General features: G+C 37.5%; 1 protein-coding gene across 1 annotated transcript in view; it reads left to right on the plus strand.

The window, feature by feature from the left end:
* Positions 1 to 18,672, plus strand: part of OTOG (otogelin) — a 92,415-nt gene extending 73,743 nt beyond the window's left edge. Inside the window, exons 41-56 of the mRNA XM_058806859.1 lie at positions 2,052 to 2,272; positions 3,133 to 3,271; positions 4,147 to 4,341; positions 5,213 to 5,425; positions 6,163 to 6,267; positions 6,612 to 6,722; positions 7,931 to 8,032; positions 8,528 to 8,626; positions 8,972 to 9,012; positions 9,538 to 9,613; positions 10,092 to 10,270; positions 11,071 to 11,175; positions 11,587 to 11,706; positions 12,537 to 12,582; positions 17,124 to 17,203; positions 18,472 to 18,672. Of these exons, the coding sequence (XP_058662842.1) occupies positions 2,052 to 2,272; positions 3,133 to 3,271; positions 4,147 to 4,341; positions 5,213 to 5,425; positions 6,163 to 6,267; positions 6,612 to 6,722; positions 7,931 to 8,032; positions 8,528 to 8,626; positions 8,972 to 9,012; positions 9,538 to 9,613; positions 10,092 to 10,270; positions 11,071 to 11,175; positions 11,587 to 11,706; positions 12,537 to 12,582; positions 17,124 to 17,203; positions 18,472 to 18,672 (2,033 nt within the window). The remainder of the gene's footprint in view (positions 1 to 2,051; positions 2,273 to 3,132; positions 3,272 to 4,146; positions 4,342 to 5,212; positions 5,426 to 6,162; positions 6,268 to 6,611; positions 6,723 to 7,930; positions 8,033 to 8,527; positions 8,627 to 8,971; positions 9,013 to 9,537; positions 9,614 to 10,091; positions 10,271 to 11,070; positions 11,176 to 11,586; positions 11,707 to 12,536; positions 12,583 to 17,123; positions 17,204 to 18,471) is intronic.
* The last annotated feature ends 955 nt before the right edge of the window (positions 18,673 to 19,627 follow it).

Genomic DNA, 19,627 nt, shown 5'->3' on the forward strand with positions numbered 1-19,627 from the left:
GTGGTATTACAGTTTTTGCAAGTATGTATTGGCTGATATAAGTCCCCACTTTGGTAGCTTCATCTGTAAATTTATGCTGTAAATTGAAGCTGGAAATCAGGATTAAGGAGATCATATAATTACAGTGGATATCTTTCCAGTTTCAGAAAGGGCAAATGCCTGTAGCTCAGTATCAAATACCAGGAATAGCTCAGTCCAGTTTCCAGTCCTGCTGACAGAAATATCTCTCACAAAGAGAGTTTGAATTTATACCATTTTGAAATTTGATTGTTATCTCTTATTTGCCCTAACTTCTGTTTTCAGTACTGTTCTTGCTCTGTTTGGCTAATTGGTATTGTAACTAGATAAAACAGAAAAAAGACAACAAAGACAGTGGATCTTTATAATAAGCCTGATTCAAGTTATCCAGAGAATCTCTTTTGCCTTTACCTGTTTGTTTACTGTGTAGGGAGGATAGGGAACATCATGTTCCTGGTTTACGAGGCATTTTGACTAGATGACAACACATTTCTGTGGATGGTGTTGCAAGTACAACTTCTTCAGGGCATGTTCTGTGTATTTCTGGTGTTCACACATGACTGGAAGGTTCTCTGCATGTCTGCCTGCACAGTGCTGCCTGGTGCCACTTAAAGAGCCTGCCTCAAATGAGCTCGTTGCACTGCATCTTTTCAGGGTGAATTAGTCCAGCCTAAGCTCCTTTCTGTGTTGGTGCAAATACTAGCAGCATGCTTTCTCAGCAGCAGACTTTCATCTTTTAGCTGAACTGCTGTATTGGTAGGTCTTGATTTCTGAGCTTCATGGGAATGCTAAAACTGAGATGATGATTACATGTTTGTAGCACGAGCATCCTTTGGAAGGATCCAGAAACAACAGTGTCTTTTACAGTGCAAGGATTGGGCAAATGTGGCAGCTGTTGAAGAGCTGGGGTGGGAGATGAGGGATGTGGGAGGGGAACATGGACATTTATACAGCAAAACTGCTGAAAAAGATTTAAAGCATGTCAGTTCTAGTTGCAACCAGATCCTGCCAAGAAAAATGTGGAGTTTTAGTTTTGCTGTTTTAAACCTCCTTGTCAATGGGTAAGAGAAGTGAGAAAAGATGTCCCTGACTTGACAGCAATCCTTTGAAGTCTTTCAGAACCATCATGTACTTCCTGTCTGTGTTGCAAATACAGACTCAAAAGGTTCAATCAGACGCAGTTTGGAAAGCTGTTTTACTCCCTGAAAGCCTGTTGCTGAATCACTGATTGTCATCAAGAATTGCTAAAAATGGTAAAACAGACCAGTTCTTTAGAAAGGGGTGGAATCCACAAATACTGTTTTGAACAGATAAAGAATTAGGATCATTCTTGTGGAGCCAACAGAAGAAAACACTCTAGAAGCCTGATACAAAAGTCTCAGAAACTGATTAAGATGGAATGGGGTCTGATCCATCATTCTGCTTTTCTGTATCTGCTGGTTTTTAAAGGATATTCTGAGGAGACTACTGCAATATTTGAATGTTTTTTGCTGACCACAGTCACTGTCCATGTTAAATTTCTCCTTTCGCTCCAAAGTGTTTCAAAATTTCTTACTATTTTAGTTAAAACAGAAAGAAAAATATGATGCTGCCTTCTGGTATCACATAAGCATCTTGATATTTTATGGTTGTTCCCTTTTCTGAAAACATTTACAGTTTTAACTTGTTGCTATACATGGAGGTGCTTTGCAACCTTTTTTAAAATGCATTTTTGTTTAGTGTTTGTGCAGCTTAGGAGCAAAGTTCGAGTTTCTTTGCTGGACTCTCTGAGCAGCTCTTTGATGTGCAGTAGATTTCCATATTTCCATTCAGAGATGCATCTTTACTTTTGCTTTCCTTCATTTTTCTGAATTTTGTGTATTTTGATCCTAATGAAGACTTTTTAAATCTACTGTAGATTGTGATACTGTCATGTAGTATAAGATTTTGAAAAGATGTTTACTTTCTTGAATATACCACTTCAAACATTTTTCACATGTGTTAACCTGCTTTTTTTTTTTTTTTTTTTTTTTTTCTCTTCTGGTAATTCATAGGGTTTTGTGATAGAAGCTTGGAAAATGACTTGATGCTTCCCAACAGGACAGTTTTAAGCCAAAGCAGTTCACCCTCGACTTTTATAGACAGCTGGCAAGTGCCAGACACGTTAAAGTATGTTGGAGAAGACAGGCATCAGGAAACTAATTGCTCAGTCATGGACTGCTCAGAGTGCTTAAGAATGGTGTTGAACCAGACCTTCAGCAGCTGTCACCCTTATGTATGTTAACTATTTCAAAGCTTACATTTTGACAGAGCTGCAGTTCAGATATAATTTTTGTATACTTGGTAATTTCACTAATGTGAAGCTACATGTAACCATATCTGTTGAATGAGATGTATATTTTAGTGTGTGCTTACAGTTGCAAGGTAAAAGTAATTGAAGAGTATGGCAGCTTGATAGGAGAGTTGCAATAAACAATTTTCAGAATTTCACCTCTATTAGTTTTGACATACCACATAATTCATAAATCAGTCACAGGTAATTCAACTGTATCAGAGGGATGTAGAAAAACATGAAATAGTTTTAGGATTTAATTAATCCTTAAGTCTTTAGTAATTTAACAAGTCCAGAATTGCAATAGGTAATCTGAGAACCTGCATTCTCAAAGGCTCTAGAGACAGAGTTCCAGCTTGGAGATGTGAGAGGGCAGAACAGACCCTTGAAATCAAGCCTACAGCAAATAACAAACTCCTGGTGTGCAAATAAATTATTTGTGTGGATATATGAGTATGTTTACCATTTGACCTTTTATATACAGCTAATTTTGATGAAGAGGAGACCAAAAATAGGTAAATATGTAAACGTAAGAAGGAACCAATTAATAGTGCCTTCTGCTAGAAGAACTGTATTACTTCTTACCTTGGCACTTATAAGAGATGAAACTAAGGAGTGTAATCATGTCAGTGTTCAGGAAGTTTTACTTTTAAATACTAGTGGATTATCTTTGTACACTAATGAAGGCTTACCATGAGCCAAGAACTCTTGCCTTCTTTGTAGTGGATGTTTTTAAAGGTCAGACTTTCCTACCTAGCATAGCCTCTATGAAGGTGCCATCTCTTTTTTTTTCCCTTTGTTAGGTTCCACCTGAGCAATTCTGTGATATATGGGCTCGAGACACTGAGTACATTCAAAATCCATGTGTTTCACTAGCTGCCTATGTGGCAATGTGCAACAAATTCAATATTTGCATAGAGTGGAGGAGCTCTGATTACTGCCGTGAGTATTCTGCATGTGTGCCCACCTCTGGTTTTAGACAAAATTTGCCTAATTTAAGAGTTATTGTAAGTTGAGAATACCAATACTTCTTGAGTCTTCATGTACTTTGATACTGCTGCAGAAGCTGTGCCTTTGGAGATGGGATTGGGGAAATGAAACACCTTTGAGATTCAATGGAATCTTAGTGCATCCTGGCAGCAGAATTCTCCCACAGCAACACTAAAATGTAAGGCAAAATGGGATCTGTAGCTGCATCACAGCATCTCCTTATGCTGTCCATGATCACCTTGGAAAAGCCCCCTTCAGTGACAACATAAGGAGGTCTGTGGTTTTGAGCCAATTTTTTTTTTAATTTTTCAGTTTGTATGGATTTTATTAGCAATAACTGTTAAAAGGAGCTCTTACAAAATATAGCTGTAAATATGTATTCTATCCATCTTGAAGGGACACATCACACTTATTTTTATACCAGAGTGATGCCTTTTCTTTGGCAAGTTATTTAGATTACTCCTTCAGAGCACTCTATGATTGATCTGTGTAGAATTTGAAAATGTTTTTGAAGTTTGAATTATTTTGTGTCAACACTGTTGCATGGTTTGTAACTCTGCTGCCAAAATGCAAACTGAAGCTTGATGAAAATGTTGTTACAAGAAGAGAAGTGCTTGCAGATTCCTAATGTTTTAATTTGTTCAGATTCCTTATGTTTTAATTTGTTATGTAGGTAAGTGGTCTGTGTTGGTGCTTCAGGCTGGTAGACCCAACTCAATTGGCGAGCACAGGAAGTTGACAAGAGGACAATAATGTGTTTTCTTAGTGTTGTCTCGTGGGATTACAACTTGGACAATGTCTGATTCATTTATTTATTTCCTTCCCAGCCTTCCCCTGCTCTGAAAACTTCTCCTACCAGCCTTGCATAGCTGCCTGTGAGGTTCCAGAGAGCTGTCAGAATAAGGATGTGGCTCCTCTGGGCTCAGACTCCTGCTCAGTGCTGACAGAAGGCTGTGTCTGTGCTGCAGGGACCCTCCTTCACAGGACTCATACTGCTGTCTGTATTCCTGAAGAAAAATGTGGTATATTTGGATGTGATTTTCTTCTTTATTATCTCTGCAAGTTGGTGGTCAGACACTTCATTGTTCACAAGTTGAGTTCTGGTGGTTTGGTGTTGTGTGAGTTCTGAATATGTCATTCACTTGAGGATTCAAGATACCCAGTAAACATTAACTGTGTAGGTGAGGAAGCAGGGGTTGTCCTTGTGATGCACAATTTTGCACACTTTCTCTCAGCTGGAGGACGCTCTTCAAAGTCTTTGCTTAAGTTTATGTATTCAGTCATTGTAAGCATGTTAGTCTTGGCCTCCTTTTCACCCAAGCCCTTTGCCAAGGTCCAACCTTTTGATACCCATTCAAATGACATGCAGCAGCAGTTAATTACACATTTTCAATAATAACGTGTGTATCCTGCCAGCATTCGTGTTTATTTTCACTGCAATTCTGCCTCACCACACCAAATAATGGACCAGTTCTTGTCCCTAACAACATGAACCTTAAAGAATCAGTTTATGATTAATCAGACTGCTAAAGCACTGTAAATTAATAATAGTTTTGACATTTGTGAAATACAAAAGTAACTTCTTTTCAGATTGTTACTTTAAGAATGAAGGATTAGATTGGGATTTTAAGTGACTGGCCTTGCAGTGGAGGCATGAAACAAATTGGAGGTCTGGACCTTCTGCAAGGTGTTGAGTGTCTTGCTTTCCTGTATAAACTCAGTCGCACACTGTCTCCTCATTCAGGTTTTGGGGGGTGATGGACATAATCAAGCCTTTAAAATGCTGGAACTTTTTGTACTTAATAGATCCACATCCACAATGGAAAATATAGTGATCAAAATTGGAATTTAAAAGGAATTTTAAAAACTCTGTTTTCTGTTGTCCCGGTCTAGCTTGTACAGACAGCTCAGGAGCCCCTCATGCCGTGGGTGAGATCTGGAGAACTTCTTTGAGTGGATGCTGCATGCAAAAATGTGTTGACAGTGAGACCATAGTCCCAGTGGAGCACAGCTGCTCAGAGATCCACAGCTCAGAGTGTCAGCGATTTGCAGAAGTGGCCTTGCTTGTTCCTGATGATCAGACATGCTGTCCTCAGAAGATCTGTAGTGAGTGTTCCTTCATGGTTGTGAATACTGCACGTACTGGAATAGGCAGATGTCCCTTCTCTGAGGTTTGCTCTCCTGTTACACGTGCTGCTTTCGAAGAAAATGGAAATTGCTTTGGTTTGAATTTACAGATTATGTAGAAAACTGTAGAAGCTGTTTGGCTCAATATCCAGTAGGTTTTGAGGTAGAGGATAGGAGGACTGAAATAGCACTGTGTTTATTTGAATATGAATTGTGTTTCCATCAAATGTAGAGATTATTGGTTTATTTTTAATATCCAAATACAAACAAATGATCTGGATAATTCTGAGGAAAAACAAATCAGTGATTGTTTATCTGATTTATAAAGTGAGCAGTAAAAACTTATAGAAAATCTTTTTTTTTTTCACTTAATTCTTGCTTAGCTTAGAAAGTTTCAAAAAGAAACTGAAAGCAATTTTCATGTTTTGACCACGTGGTATGGTGTTGCAGTGAGTTTTCCAGAGGAGGTTTGGTTTCTTAATTCTCACAAGGACTCAGCTCTAGTTTAAAGCTGCCTCCATGGAGAGTGCTCAAATGTTGAACTTCTGAATCCTGTCTCATGGGAGTTTTTTCTTGCTTCACTATGTTTTTGATATGCCTATAATTTGGAGTTTTGGGGTATCTATCTGCAAATACTGCTTGCCACTGCTCCACCCAACCTCTAAATGCATAGTTTAGAAGGTGCTTGTTCTCTTTTTTTTCCCTTTGTGTGGCAGTTTGTAATCAGAGTCTCTGTGAACTCCTAATCCCCGAGTGCAGCAGCTTGGAGAAGCTGGTCACCTACTACAGTGAAGAATCCTGTTGTCCCAGCTACGTTTGTGGTAGGTTTCTTTTGAAAGGTAAAGGGCACTCTGTAAGAGACATTGAGTAAACTAAATGGATGGACTCAGAAGGATAAGGGTAGTGTAGGTACCGTTGTGAGTATGGCCATTTACAAAATTCACTTTTGTCTATAGCTCAGGGTTGGTCTGTGCCTCAGTTTGAGCAGATATGATGCAATCTTGTGTTAAATCATCAGGCAAGATCTTGGGATACCAGGTGAAAGCTTTTCTACAGCAGCTGGTAGTACCTCTGTACTCCACACTGCCTTTCCTTGGGACATAGTATAACACAGGAGGAATGCTGAGCTTCATCTGAGGGAATATATCTGTTGCCCTTTTTTCAGAATGTGATCCAGAAAAATGTGAGCCAGTGGAGCAGATGCCAAGCTGTCAGCATGATCAAACACTAATTGCTGCTCGGGTGGAGAATACCTGCTGCATTTCCTATATATGTGGTACAGTAGCCTGAGTGGTTGCATGAGATTATGAGTGTGGTTTTGCATATGCAGTTATGTCTATTATTATCTTGCCAATTAAGACTCCTTGTATTTTAGTTGTCCCAATATAGGAAGGCTTGAAAGTGATTTAAAAATTGATATTAATTTTCTAAAATATGCCAACAACCTAAAATTATTAAATTAATTTTCTAAAAGTGCTAACAACCATTAAGAGTCATACAATGGCTTTGTGTAACTGGATAGTATTCCTTGGTCAAGTAAACGACTTGTGGTGGATGAAAGAATTCAGGGCTTTTGAGATTATCCATATGCAGTGTGAACGAGATACACAAATATTTTATCTGAAAGAAAACTGAAGTTATATAGGCTTTTATTCCCTGTATCCTGCTGTCTCAGCTATGGCCCATCTTAATTGATGACAAATATCTCATATTAGAGTATTATGCATATTTATTGTTATTTATTTATTATTATTTATTCTTTTGGAGTTTAGCCTTTCATGACTTAATTCAATAATAAAATTGCACTTTTGCCATTAGTATATGAGCTCCAATCTTACCATGCAATTGCTTTCTGTTTGATAATAATCTGATAATGAGGTGCTGTTGAGTTTATTTTATTTTCAAACAGATATCTGGGAAGGGAAGCACCTTCTACATGCAAAAATTTGAGTGTTAATTGGAAATGTGAATTAAAATTCTGTTATTTATAGCAATCAGATTATTTGATTGTATATTAACAGTGGCCAGCATTTTGCTCCTCTCACTGTCTGCAGAGTCCCTTTTTGACTCCTTTTTTATAAAATGAGTCTTTGCAGTGTACATATTGAAAAGTTCCTGTTGTGGTTGTCGTGTGTTCAAGTGGGAGGATAACACTGGGATCACGGGAGATGCATTCTGCTGAGGATTGAAGATTCCTGAAAAAAACAACAGCAGGAGAGAAGATCTAGAAAAATTTTTCATAACAGGGGAAGGAGGGAAAATCCTGTTTGCTCACAAAAAAGCTATTGATTCTTTATAGCAGGGAACAAAGGAAAAAGGGGCAAGCTGCACTGAAAATTAGCCTTTTGTATAGGGTCTATAAGCAGTGAATGCAGAGCACCTCTGCTCTCTTTTATATGAGTCCAGGACAAGCTTATAGCAAATTTTCTAGGCAGTAGTAAAATTTCTTCCAATGTTTTAAATTTAGATAATTGTTTTCTCCAGCATGCGAGGCTTGCTCGGATCAAATTCCCAAATGTCAGGAAGGAGAAGTTCTCATTGTGGATGGCAACACTACTGGCAGGTGTTGCCCTACATACCAATGCAGTAAGTTTGACCTGATTTTAATATTTTCAATAGCAGAGAACATGGGAAATTTTGTAGGGTTGATGTTCAGTGTCAAAGTGGTGGATTGGAGATACAAGCATAAGCAAGTTATCATTTATAGTCCTGAACTAATAATCTTTACTTTTAAAACTTCATGTGTGTAAGGCATTTTCTGATATCTGTATCATGAAATATCCAGATTTTAATAATTTTAAGTTTCCAGAATTTGAGGCCTGAAACTAAAAGTGAGTAGTTTCAGGCCTTGAATTCACCACAAGTGAGTAGTTTCAGACCTCAAATTCTGGATATTTAATATTATTTAAATACTTGTCTAGAGTATTTTGTACTCCATACTGTTATCAGTTGAAATCTAACAGTCAAAGATGTTATCCAAATGTATTTATTGTAAGTAGTTTACTGTATCTTGATTAATATTTCCACTCATCTACAAGTGACAACATTGTGTTTATTGTTCTTCCTTTCCTTTGATTTCAGTCTGTGAAATCCATCGTTGTCCTGAGTTCAGGTGCATGCTGGGCATGTCCCTGGTGGAGGTGTGGAGCCCAGAGAAGTGCTGCCCCTTCCGGACATGTGGTAAAATCACTGATTTTCACCAAAGCTGCCTTACACAATGAGAGGTGACAGCAGCTCTGGCCCCTTGGTTTCAGCCAGCTACACCATTGTGAGCTGCTCACAAACAAATGATACAGAAAAGTCACTTCATGCTGCAGAACTTCCTAATCTGCCTGTTTTGCTTTTCTTGCATCCTCTAGAATTTATTTCCAAAGTGGGTTATTTACTATCTTGAAAGTTTTGTTAGAGTTCCTGTGTTGGGTTTGCTGACTTTTATATCTGGAATTTTTATTCCCTCTATTGCTCTGTTGTAAGCAAATGGCATATAAATTGCTAACCTACTGTTTCGGATGTATTTTGTTTCAGAATGTGCGTGTGAAACAATCCCCAAACCACAGTGCAAACTGGTATGAAATTTATCTTGTCACTATTCTTTTAATAATTTCTTAATAAATCTCTTTATCAGTGTCTGAATAATAGTTTTATCCATGAAATATGAAATGGCACAGCATCACCTCTTTTTTAGAAAATTTCTTTAGAGTAATATATATACAGTTTTTATAAGCCACCCAAGTCTAAATACCTTGCAGTACTCTACAGCCCTGATATTTCCAGAGCTTTTTACTATCATATTCTGCCCCAGTATATTAGTTGATCAGGACTGCTTTCATGCACACAGAATATAAAATTCAGGATGAAATGTTGGGTTTAAAGGGTTGAACTGAATGCTTTCAAGCATCACAGTTAATATTATTTGTTATGGTGAATGTGTTAACATACATCATGCACTCAGGCTGCTGACTAAGCAGAACCTTCAAGAGATACTGCTACCCAATTTCTGCAGGAAAGTTGTTTAATAGAAAAAGATGATACAAATAAGGACACCTACTGTTGTTTCATCTAAAATTTTTTATTTGTTTTTATACCCTCAGGGGCAGAAACTTCAGATAGATGAACTGTTTCAGAACAGTACAGAAAATGTCTGTAACTGTGTGAAGTACAAATGTGGTAAGTCAGAAAATAATTTAATTCAAAGAAATAGCCTTTCAAGTGCTAAGGGAAATTAGGAATTAAAAATCAGGCATTCACTTTGAACATGTCTAAAGAGGACAGGATTAATTTACTTAATTCACAAATAGTGTTAATTTTCCTCTATGTCCTCTGTAATTAGTGGGGATAAATAGACATTTCTCAGGTACATTTCTTATCCTGAAGTAGTCTTACAAAATAAAACAGTTGGAGAAGCCTGCACTGTCACTTCGGTGCAGCAAATAAAATATTATATATGCAGTTTTCATGCATGGCTATATTTGAAAAGATTTGGTGACTGCAGCGAAACATTAGTTTACTATAAATGATTTGTTTGAAAGTGTCTAGAAAAGGTAGAGTAGCTTTTTCCATTCCTGTTTCACCATTTGGAATGTTTTCAGTGGAGTTTTGATGCCCAGCTGAATGTCCTGAGAGTGCTGTTTGTGTTTTCTTGCAGTGAGAGACAAAGTTTGCCTGAGTGATGAGAGAGGAGTGCTGCTTCCTGGGCAGAGGATTGTGGAGCACAGTGCAGATGGCATTTGCCATATTTCCTATTGTACAAATGTGGTTGATCCCTCCACTAAATACTACAAAATAAACACATCTTCCATAGACTGTGCTGTCAAGTGCAAAGCTGTAAGGAATTCAGAAATTTAAACCAGTGTATTGTGTCCATTGGCCTGAATTACTTTGTGATTCAGGGTTTTGTTGAGCAGATGAGAGTCATAGAGCAAGTTGGAAAGAGTAATTAGGATATCTCCCTCTAATGATATGCTACAACAATTCTGATGGAAGTTTGAAGAGTCTCCCTCCCTCCACTGTTTTCTCTGCTGCATAAATCTTACACAAATTCAAGTAGATAGTGAATGCATCCTTGGATTAATGGCGTGCTGCCTCCTTGCACCCCTGCAGAGCTTCAGCTCCATTTTGTGCAAACTGGTACAAGTGCCTGGCAGACATTAGCTGAATAAGAATCAGAAAGAGAATAATTATGAATAGAAGAAGTATTCTAAATGCAGTGAAAACAGCTTTATAAAATAAGTAAATGTTAAATTGTCTTTTTACAAGATATTATACATAACCATGGGAATATTGTACAGATTTTTTTTCTCTGATTTTATAACTACTTAATGGCTAATGTGTAAAAAGTTAAGATTTCAGTGGTTCTTGAAGTAAGCTGTCGCATTTGAAAATGGTAGAAAGACCAGTTAATTCTCTCAGATTTGGAACTCCTCCCCTTTTACTTCACTTAAGATTAAATGTATTTTATAAAAGCCTCACGGGTGTGCAGTGCCAGTGTAAGCCATGTGGTTTTTAAAGTTATTTTAAAAATATGCCTAGAATCAGATACCTGAAAAAAATCTGCCTGTTACAGTAGTAAAACATTGAGCTGCAAGATGATTTTATACAAGGAGTAATCCATTTGATTTTGGCAGAACCAAGTCTATCAGCCTCCAAAAGATTTGACAACTTGCTGTGGTAGCTGCAAGAACTTGTCTTGTCTCCACACTTTCAGCAATGGCACAGTTACCAGTTTTAAGGTGAGTTTGCATATTTTATTCCTTCAAAATATTTAGAAGTCAGCAAAAATCACAAAATACTGTACATAAAAAATGTGCAGAAAAGAGCTTTATTTGGCCAAATACTAGGAATAGTTTTGCATGTAAACAATATTAATTTCTTGGAAAGTCAACCATATAACTGTCAACAAAAATTAAAGGATTCTGATATATATGAAAAAATTACCATCAACTTGACTATTTTAGAACCTGCTTAACATTATGTATTTTTATTGGACTTTCAAATGCAGTACTTAAACAGAATATGCATTTAAATTGTTTTTTGCTGTATTACTGTTGATTCAAGCAAGATCTCATTCAATGAAATTTTTAAATTAACACTTAAAATACGGTTTTTGCTGAGTAAATTTTCTGTTTTAAAATGTTTGACAGCCTGGTGCTGTTTGGATTTCAAGCTGCATCAGATATGAATGCACCAACACAGCAATAGGACCAGTTCTGGTGTCCTCTCCAGTTGGGTGCCCACCCTTTAATGAAACTGAATGTGTCAAGGTCAGTGTCCAAATCTCTGCATTCTAGCTGTGATTTATGTTTGCATGAAAAGATTTTGCTCTGACAAAAGATGCTTTTTTTCTCAAGAAGGGAGAAATTATTAATTTTTGTAGTGCCTGTATATTTTGCTAGACGTTTAAAGGTGAAAGGGATGGCCACACATCAGACTACTGTGCCACCAGGCTGCTGATTTACAGAGCTGGACACAGTTCTTCTGGTTCTTAGAATATTTATTTTAATTGGGGTTTGTAATATCAAACTGGTCTTCATACAACTGTCTGAACTTGGATGTTTTTGTGGGCTGAACCTCCTCTTTCTAACATTTTTGATGTATAGCAATGTGACTCAGCATAATGATCAAAAACATTGAAAAAAGGCAAGATTGTCTGAAAATCAGGAGCATCTACAGCGGCACGTAAAGTTTTATGAACTAGTTTTAGAGCAAGAGCAAAAATTTTATTTGAGTATGCAAACAAGATTATTCTAAGTGCCAGGGAATGGAGGCAAGGAGAATTCTCTTACTGCTCTCTATAGTTTTACATTTACATGTGGATAGAAAGATATTCTGCTTGGTGGATGATGTTACACAAGCAGGGAGGAGTCCTGCAGGAACTGAGTGGCTTCAGTTCTTCCTCACAAATAGCAGTGGGCTGGCTCCTCAGAGCTGTCTCAGCTGTGTAGCCAAACCTTCATCCATTCACCAGAGTGTTGCATTTGCCTGAACAATGATGCTGACCTTTATCTGAGAGATATTTCTAATAGTGCAGATACATGGGAATGAATGCTTGAAAAAAATAAAGTTTTTCCTCTTTATTTTCTCTCTTGGTCAGGTTGGAGGCTATGTTGTGCCATTCTTAGAAGGATGCTGCAAAACATGTAAGTGGTTATTGACAACTGCTGCCTCACAAGTCTCTGATCTCTTACCTTATGAATAAAGTGAATAATTTCCCATATAAAAGCTTGATTCACATCTCAAAGCCTGTGCTTTTCCCAGGTTTACTCATATAACTAATGCATGTGGAGTGGAGTTAAATCAAAAGGAAACACTTTAATATGGAAACATTTACTCTGCTAATAGTGATTGTAGCTGGTCAGGTCACTGAAATTGCTACCTCAACAATTTTGTAGCTCTTGTGTAAAATTTCAGGTACTGCATTAGGTAAAATAAAAAGTAGTGTATTTTAAAAGGCACCTTAAAACAGTGCTTCATCTACATTAATATATTCATATTTTGTGAAAATGGAGATTGATCTATGTGGTTTGTAAGTTAATTTTGTAACTAATGAATATAGTAATAATAGACAGTTAAAAAAACCTTCAGGCAGTGTCTTTATAATATTCTACAATTTAAAAATTCTCCCCTTCTTGATTTTTTGTGAGAACTAATAAAGATTCTCTGAGGGGAAAAAACCAGAATGGAAATCTAAGTTTGAAAGACATTGTGTCTTAATAGAAATCAAGAAAATAGAAACAATTTTCTTTCTTAACACATTGTTACATAGCTGAAACATTTTGGTTGATCTCATGAAGGCCTTAGGCTGAAGTTTGATACTATTGACTTTTTTTATACTGGGCAGTATAATAGTATTTAAAAATGCAAACCCACTGACTTAATTTGCATAAATGGCTGGAATAGTGACCTATTCCAGACAGGGAAGAGAACTGGAGAAAGTGCAGTATTTCCTGCTGGGTGGGATGGAGCTTGCACAGCTGTGACTACCTGGCATGGTACCATGTGCACGGTTCCTGCAGTGGGTTATGTGCTGCCAGCTGGGAGGTACCTTTTGGTGCTACTGCCTTGCATTACATTTTGTGGGAAAAAATTTATGGAAACTGTACAAGATTTATCTGGGCTTTTTTTCTCTGCTCCCATTATAGAGGCATGATAATTACCAAGTTTTTCCCTGTGGTGGACCTGTGTTTCATGCACTTGTCCTACCTAGTTCTTTGGCAAATTCTCCATAGGCACTCTGAGATCAGTTTTTGATGATCATAAATTGCCTTTCAGTGCCCTAGCAGCCAAATAAACCAGCTTCTGAACAAATTAATGAGACAGTTAAACATGCATTAAGCTACTCTTCAACAGGGCAGAAGATCTTGCTGCTATGCTTAGAGAAAGACTATAACCACGCTCCTTAATTGTTAAAGACAAAAGTAAATTAGCCTGGGACATGCCTCACAAGGTAAAATTAAACCCTTGAGGAACCCAGTGACTTCTGAGATGCATTTACAAGTACATTCCTAGAGTTTTGATTTCCCACCTGTTTGTGCACAACACAGAACCTCTGTGAATCATGTAGCTCATTCTGACTCCAAGCAAACTGCCATGAGAGCTGTCAGCCAGTTGTAATTCTAGGAGGTGTTTTATGAGAAGGATTATCAGTGTTTTGTTTTCTTTTGAGGTAATTCGCCATTAGAAACAATTGTGATTTTCAATTTCAGTTTTAATTAATCTTGAAAATGAAGAGCCAGGAGCTCCATCAAAACCTAGAGAGGAAATTACTCTATTTGTGTTGTAGCCCCAAAGGACATACAGGACTCAGGATACCAGATTGGCTTGGCTATACCAAGGTAGACCAGATCCTTCCTGGTTTACACATGAGGTTAACAATGAAGCAATGCCTGGATGTGGTACTCAGCTGCTGGTATATCCCTGCCTCAGCAGAGAAGCAGGGCCAGGTGACCTCCAGAGGTCTCTTCCAGCCTCAGCCATTCTGTGATCCTGAAATGTACAAACATCTTAAAGCTGAATTCTGTTTTCAAAATCTAGTAACTCCCAAATGTTTTCATACTTCCAGAAACCCTCTGTAACACGTGCTCTGTTCAATGTGTAATATTCTCACCAGGTTCTTCAGTGTCAGTGCTCCTCCCATTCCCTGTTAGCCCAGTCACTCCTACAGCCTATGCTGGCTGTCACACAGGTACCTTTTCCTGAAATAAGTAGGACCAACCCAAACAGCATCATTGTTGATTTCCAACAATGTACTCCCTGATAGGAGCGCCAGACCTCTCATCACCCAATTATTGCCAAAGCTGCAGTGTAGCACAGCTGCTCATGGTTGCTCAGAGTGGCTCCATTTTGGTTTTTTTTGGTTGTTTCTCACTTTGCACTGTGTGGGCAGTGCATTGTTGTCAGCCAACAATGTACTGTTGGTAGTGAGCACTTGCATAGTCTTTAGCTTGCTGCATGTGTAAAATTGCTGTGTTTAAAAGGGTAAACTAATTCCATCGTGTTTACAGTGCACTAGAACATAGAGACTAATTGCTTTGCTTGTTAAAGCTTCTTATGTCAGCCACATTTTTGCAGATGATGTGTCATATGGTTTTGCTTCCAGTGCCGTGTACAGCAGAAGCAAGTAATTGTTTTCCCATCCATAGTTAGGACAATGTACTGAAAACAGCAAGCTTGTGCTTAGTCCATGAAAATTGGAGATTATCTTTGTTCTTTTTCATAAAGCATGTTAATTCTTTGAATTGTAACATGCTTGTTTTGGCATTTATTTTGTGAAAACAACCCTCTAAATTTCTGGAAGAGGGATTATGTTGACTGTAATTTTGTACACCACTGAGGGATATATCCTACATCTGACTACACTTCTGACTCCAGGACTACTGAATCAAAATCTACATTTCTCTTTCATATTGCTGTCACAATAAATGACCACAGTGTTATGAGTCAACACAAAAACCAAGCAAGGATTTTCAACCATACAGATGGTGCAAAAGAATCTCATTCTATTATGACACATTTAAAATGCTCCCATGTTTTGTAAGGTTCTACATGTAAATGTATATTTGTTGTAAATCTCATTAAAAGGCAATGGATATTAGAATGCATGCATGGAAATACAATTTATATTTATTTTGTATGAGATACAATGTACTTTCACCATAGCCTGGATGAAGTCATAGTCACAGCTGCACTGAATTCTCCACCCTACACACCATGTATAATGTAAAAGAAGAAAGAACCATGAAAAGAACTGTGAAAAACACGAAATAACGGTGAGTTGGGGTTTTTTTTAAATCAATTTATTTTTTCCTTCATTTCTCAATTTACTTTTTCCCTAAGCAAACATAATTCAGTGACAGTCAAGCAGTAGCCAGACATTTGTCTGTAGGTTTTTATTTGTTTCCAAGAAGATTTATTGTTCTCCTTTCTGTCGTGTTGTAGAAAACTCTGCTATGTCTAGGAAGAATATCAGGCTTATATAATTTTGAAAAAAGGCAAGAAAACCCCCAAACAACAAAAAAAAAATCTCAATAAAAACCCCCAAATAGACAACATTTAAAATCTGTTTCTCTAAGAAGCAGTATTACTCGTTTGACAGGGATTAGAGCACAGAACTGGACATTGTGCATCAAGGTGTAATTAAATTGTGTCACAGTTCGATATTGGGTACTGTTCAAAGCAGTGAATCCTTTATTGCCCTTGCTTTTCTGGAGCTAGCAGTATTTCCCTTTTGTCAACATCTTTGGATTTCTTGGCTCAAAGAAAATGCAGTTCTGTAAGGGGGGAGTCATTGGGGACTGCATCATGGTGTGTAAAACCTGGTGTGAAACAGTGGAAACGCTTCTAAAGGAATGGGCTGTTGGTTCTCTTACAGATCTGCAGCCTGATGGGATTTATCAGCACAGAGGGAATCATCCTCAGAAGATACTGCTCTTCCTGTTCTCTTGAAACTGAGCTTTACACCAAACATCTTTCTTTTGCTTCCAATGTTTGGCATTCCCTTGTTTAATTAAATTGAACTCCTCATTTAATTTCATGATTTCTTGTGATCTCTTTTATTTGATCCATGTGCCTTGTAAAAAAAACCCGTGGAAATGTTAATGAAAATGAAAATAAAAGTTTCATTTATTCACTGGTGTTCTTTGATTTAATGAAAACATGCAGAAATGTAAACCTCCCCGAAGCCCTGTTCTTCTTCAGGTTCTGTTTTGTGTTTATTTTAAATTTTATTTACACCACTGGAATGCAAATGCTGCTATTAAAGTTTGCTGTATTTATTTCACAGAAAATACACTTTAATTTATTAATAAATGTATCTTTTAATAATGATACCATTTGTTATCATTAAAGTGTTAGAATAATTACCAAGTCTTCTCACAGAGAGTTTAATCAATTTTATAAAAATTTTTGAAAACAGTAGACTTACTCATAAAAGGCTTCTGAGCGAAGAATAAACCTTTTATAGTTGTTATTAAAAATAAAAAGAGATACTTTAATGAGTGAAATAATCTTAAAAGTGATTCAATGTGCAGCTAATGTTACTTCACCAAAGTTGTGTACGCAGTGATGTACTGGATATTTTCTTCTTTGTGTCTCTTGAATCCATTAAATGGTCAGGAGTGTTCTTGTCTCTGAAATGTTAGACATTTGAGCTGATATTTTTAAATCTATGCCCATTTTGCAGGTAAGGAAGATGGTAAATTCTGTAAGAAGGTGACTGTTAGGATGACCATCCGCAAGAACGACTGCAGGAGTAACACACCAGTAAGTAGAAAGCCATTGTGACTTCTTTCTATAGAAGAGAAAAATTTTGAGCAGTTAAAAAAAGGAGGAAAGGGAACTCAGGTTCCACAAGACCACTGTCTCCATCTCTGTTGCAGAGGCAGAGGTTTCAGTGTTTCACAGAGCTGTTTTAATGCTTCCCTACATTCTCAGCAGTCATCTTCTCAATAATAAAAAAGGAGGCTGCTTCTTTTATTGTGTGTGCATTTAGGTGCATGCCAATTTAGTCTTATTTCACCCCATACTGCAGTTGCTCTATGCAAATTAACTATTAAAACTGAACCTTGCCCTGATACTCTACAGCTAAAACAACTGCAGATGTGTGTAATTTTCCATCTGCCCAGGGACGGTGTTTGAATGCCAACTTCATGAAGAAAGGAATCCTGGCTCCTGAAAGTTTTTTTTAGGAAGCAGCGTGAGCACACTGTGAAATGTGAAGGAAGAATGAGGCACTATCTGTGTGTCTATCAAAGGATTTAGTGTTGGAGGACACCGACCATGTCCTGCTGAGCAGTGAGACTGACTGAGAGCAGCAGCAAGGGTGCAGACAAACGTCTCGTGTGAGATGTGCAAGAGCGCCTGGAAAAGCTGTAATAAAAGAGAGTAGGGAAACAGCTGTAGCCTCTAAAATGACTCCAAGAGTACATTTAGTAGAGTAAGCTGTTGAGCAGCCAGGAAATTTACTCTCAGTGTTTCATTGAACAGAAACAAATCCTGACTATTAAATTTGAAAAAAATTATCAGATTCTTAAGCCTATTTGTCTTACAGTCTACATTACACATTTGGTGTCGTTAGCAGTAATTCCCCTCGGCTTTCCAAAGGATTGGTTCTTTTATTCCTCCTTGCTGATACCCAGTATAGCAACATTGCATCAGTGTATCTCTGAAATGAATACTGCAGGGAGCTGTGGAAAGAACATTTGGTGCTGTGTTCAAGCCAAGGTTGTTACGAATACTTTAAAATTCAAACCTGAAATTGCTTGTTTGTTAAAATAGTGCAAATCTGTTACTGAAATTGACAGAAAACTCATCATTAACATCAGTAATACTGACATTGAAACCTGTCTGGGCAGTGCACGTCAGAGGTAATTCCAGATGTAATGGGATTTCATAAGGGGGTAGAAGAAATACATCCACGTTTCTCACTGCTTTGCTATTGGATTTGGGTGCCTGTTGTCCTCAGAGTTCCTTGAGAACCCCCAACTCTCCTGCCTGCTCCCATTTGTTAATTACTGCCTGTGTGTTGCCAGGTGAACATCGTTTCGTGTGATGGGAAGTGCCCCTCTGCCAGCATTTACAACTACAACATCAACACCTACGCCCGGTTCTGCAAGTGCTGCAGGGAGCTGGGGCTGCAGAGGAGGACTGTGCAGCTGTACTGCACCAGCAACTCCACCTGGGTCAGCTACTCCATCCAAGAGCCCACTGACTGCTCTTGCCAGTGGTCTTAAAAGTAGAGAAAGAAAGCAGCAAGCCCCGCTGCTCACAGCGTAATTTTATGGTAGTTTATCTATTAAAAACACAATAGCCAATCCCCTTAATGTCACCAGTTTACTGCTAAAGACCACAAATACATTTGGACTCTCCTAAATTTCTGAAAAGTGCCTTTGCATCATTTGTATTATGATTTGTCTTCATTTTCAGTCACAGGGATTGTTTTAAGGGTTCTTGTGATATGTGCCAACATAAAAGGTGATTTACATTAGTGACATCTAAAGAGCAAGAGCACCATATGTTTTGTTCTGGAAGGCTGATCCACCCTTTGTCAAGCCCCCATTCTAGTTTTACATCATTGCCTGACTTACCTGGCAGCAGGTCACTGCTTTGAAAGCATTGTAATTATGCAAATATGTTGAGTGTCTTTTAAGAAAAATTCTTTGGACAACATGAGAAGAATTTTCAGTTTAAATCATATTCCTGTTGCTAAGTAGAGCATGTATAAGAAATTCAATGTAGGATTTATTTTTTTTAGTCAGGGAAACGTTATTCATACTGATAACTGTATGTAATACTCCCTGTGAATCATTTCAGTTTTTCGAATGTATTTTATATTGTAGTGAAAAGCATTATGGCAAGCATGTGTTCATGGAACAGATCTGCTGTCTTTAGGCTATCTAGATTAGCCATTAGTCACTTTATCTTTCTGCTAAACAATATGACATAAACTGGAAATACACAGATTTAAAAAGTGAAAACCTTTTTATATTCCTTTTTATAGGTATAACTTAAATGAAAACTTTCATCTTATGAAATGAAACCATACTTAAATTGTCTCTTTAGAATGAACATTGTTTAACACTAATTTTAAAGATGTGAAAGTTCATTAGGAAAAAGAAAATGAGGATTATATGTAACTGCCTCAAAGAAAAACAAAATTGAAAAGCTTTGTCACCTGTATAGTAGATG

The sequence above is a fragment of the Ammospiza caudacuta genome, chromosome 6, assembly GCF_027887145.1.
Source record: "Ammospiza caudacuta isolate bAmmCau1 chromosome 6, bAmmCau1.pri, whole genome shotgun sequence".
Taxonomy (NCBI): Eukaryota; Metazoa; Chordata; class Aves; order Passeriformes; family Passerellidae; genus Ammospiza; species Ammospiza caudacuta.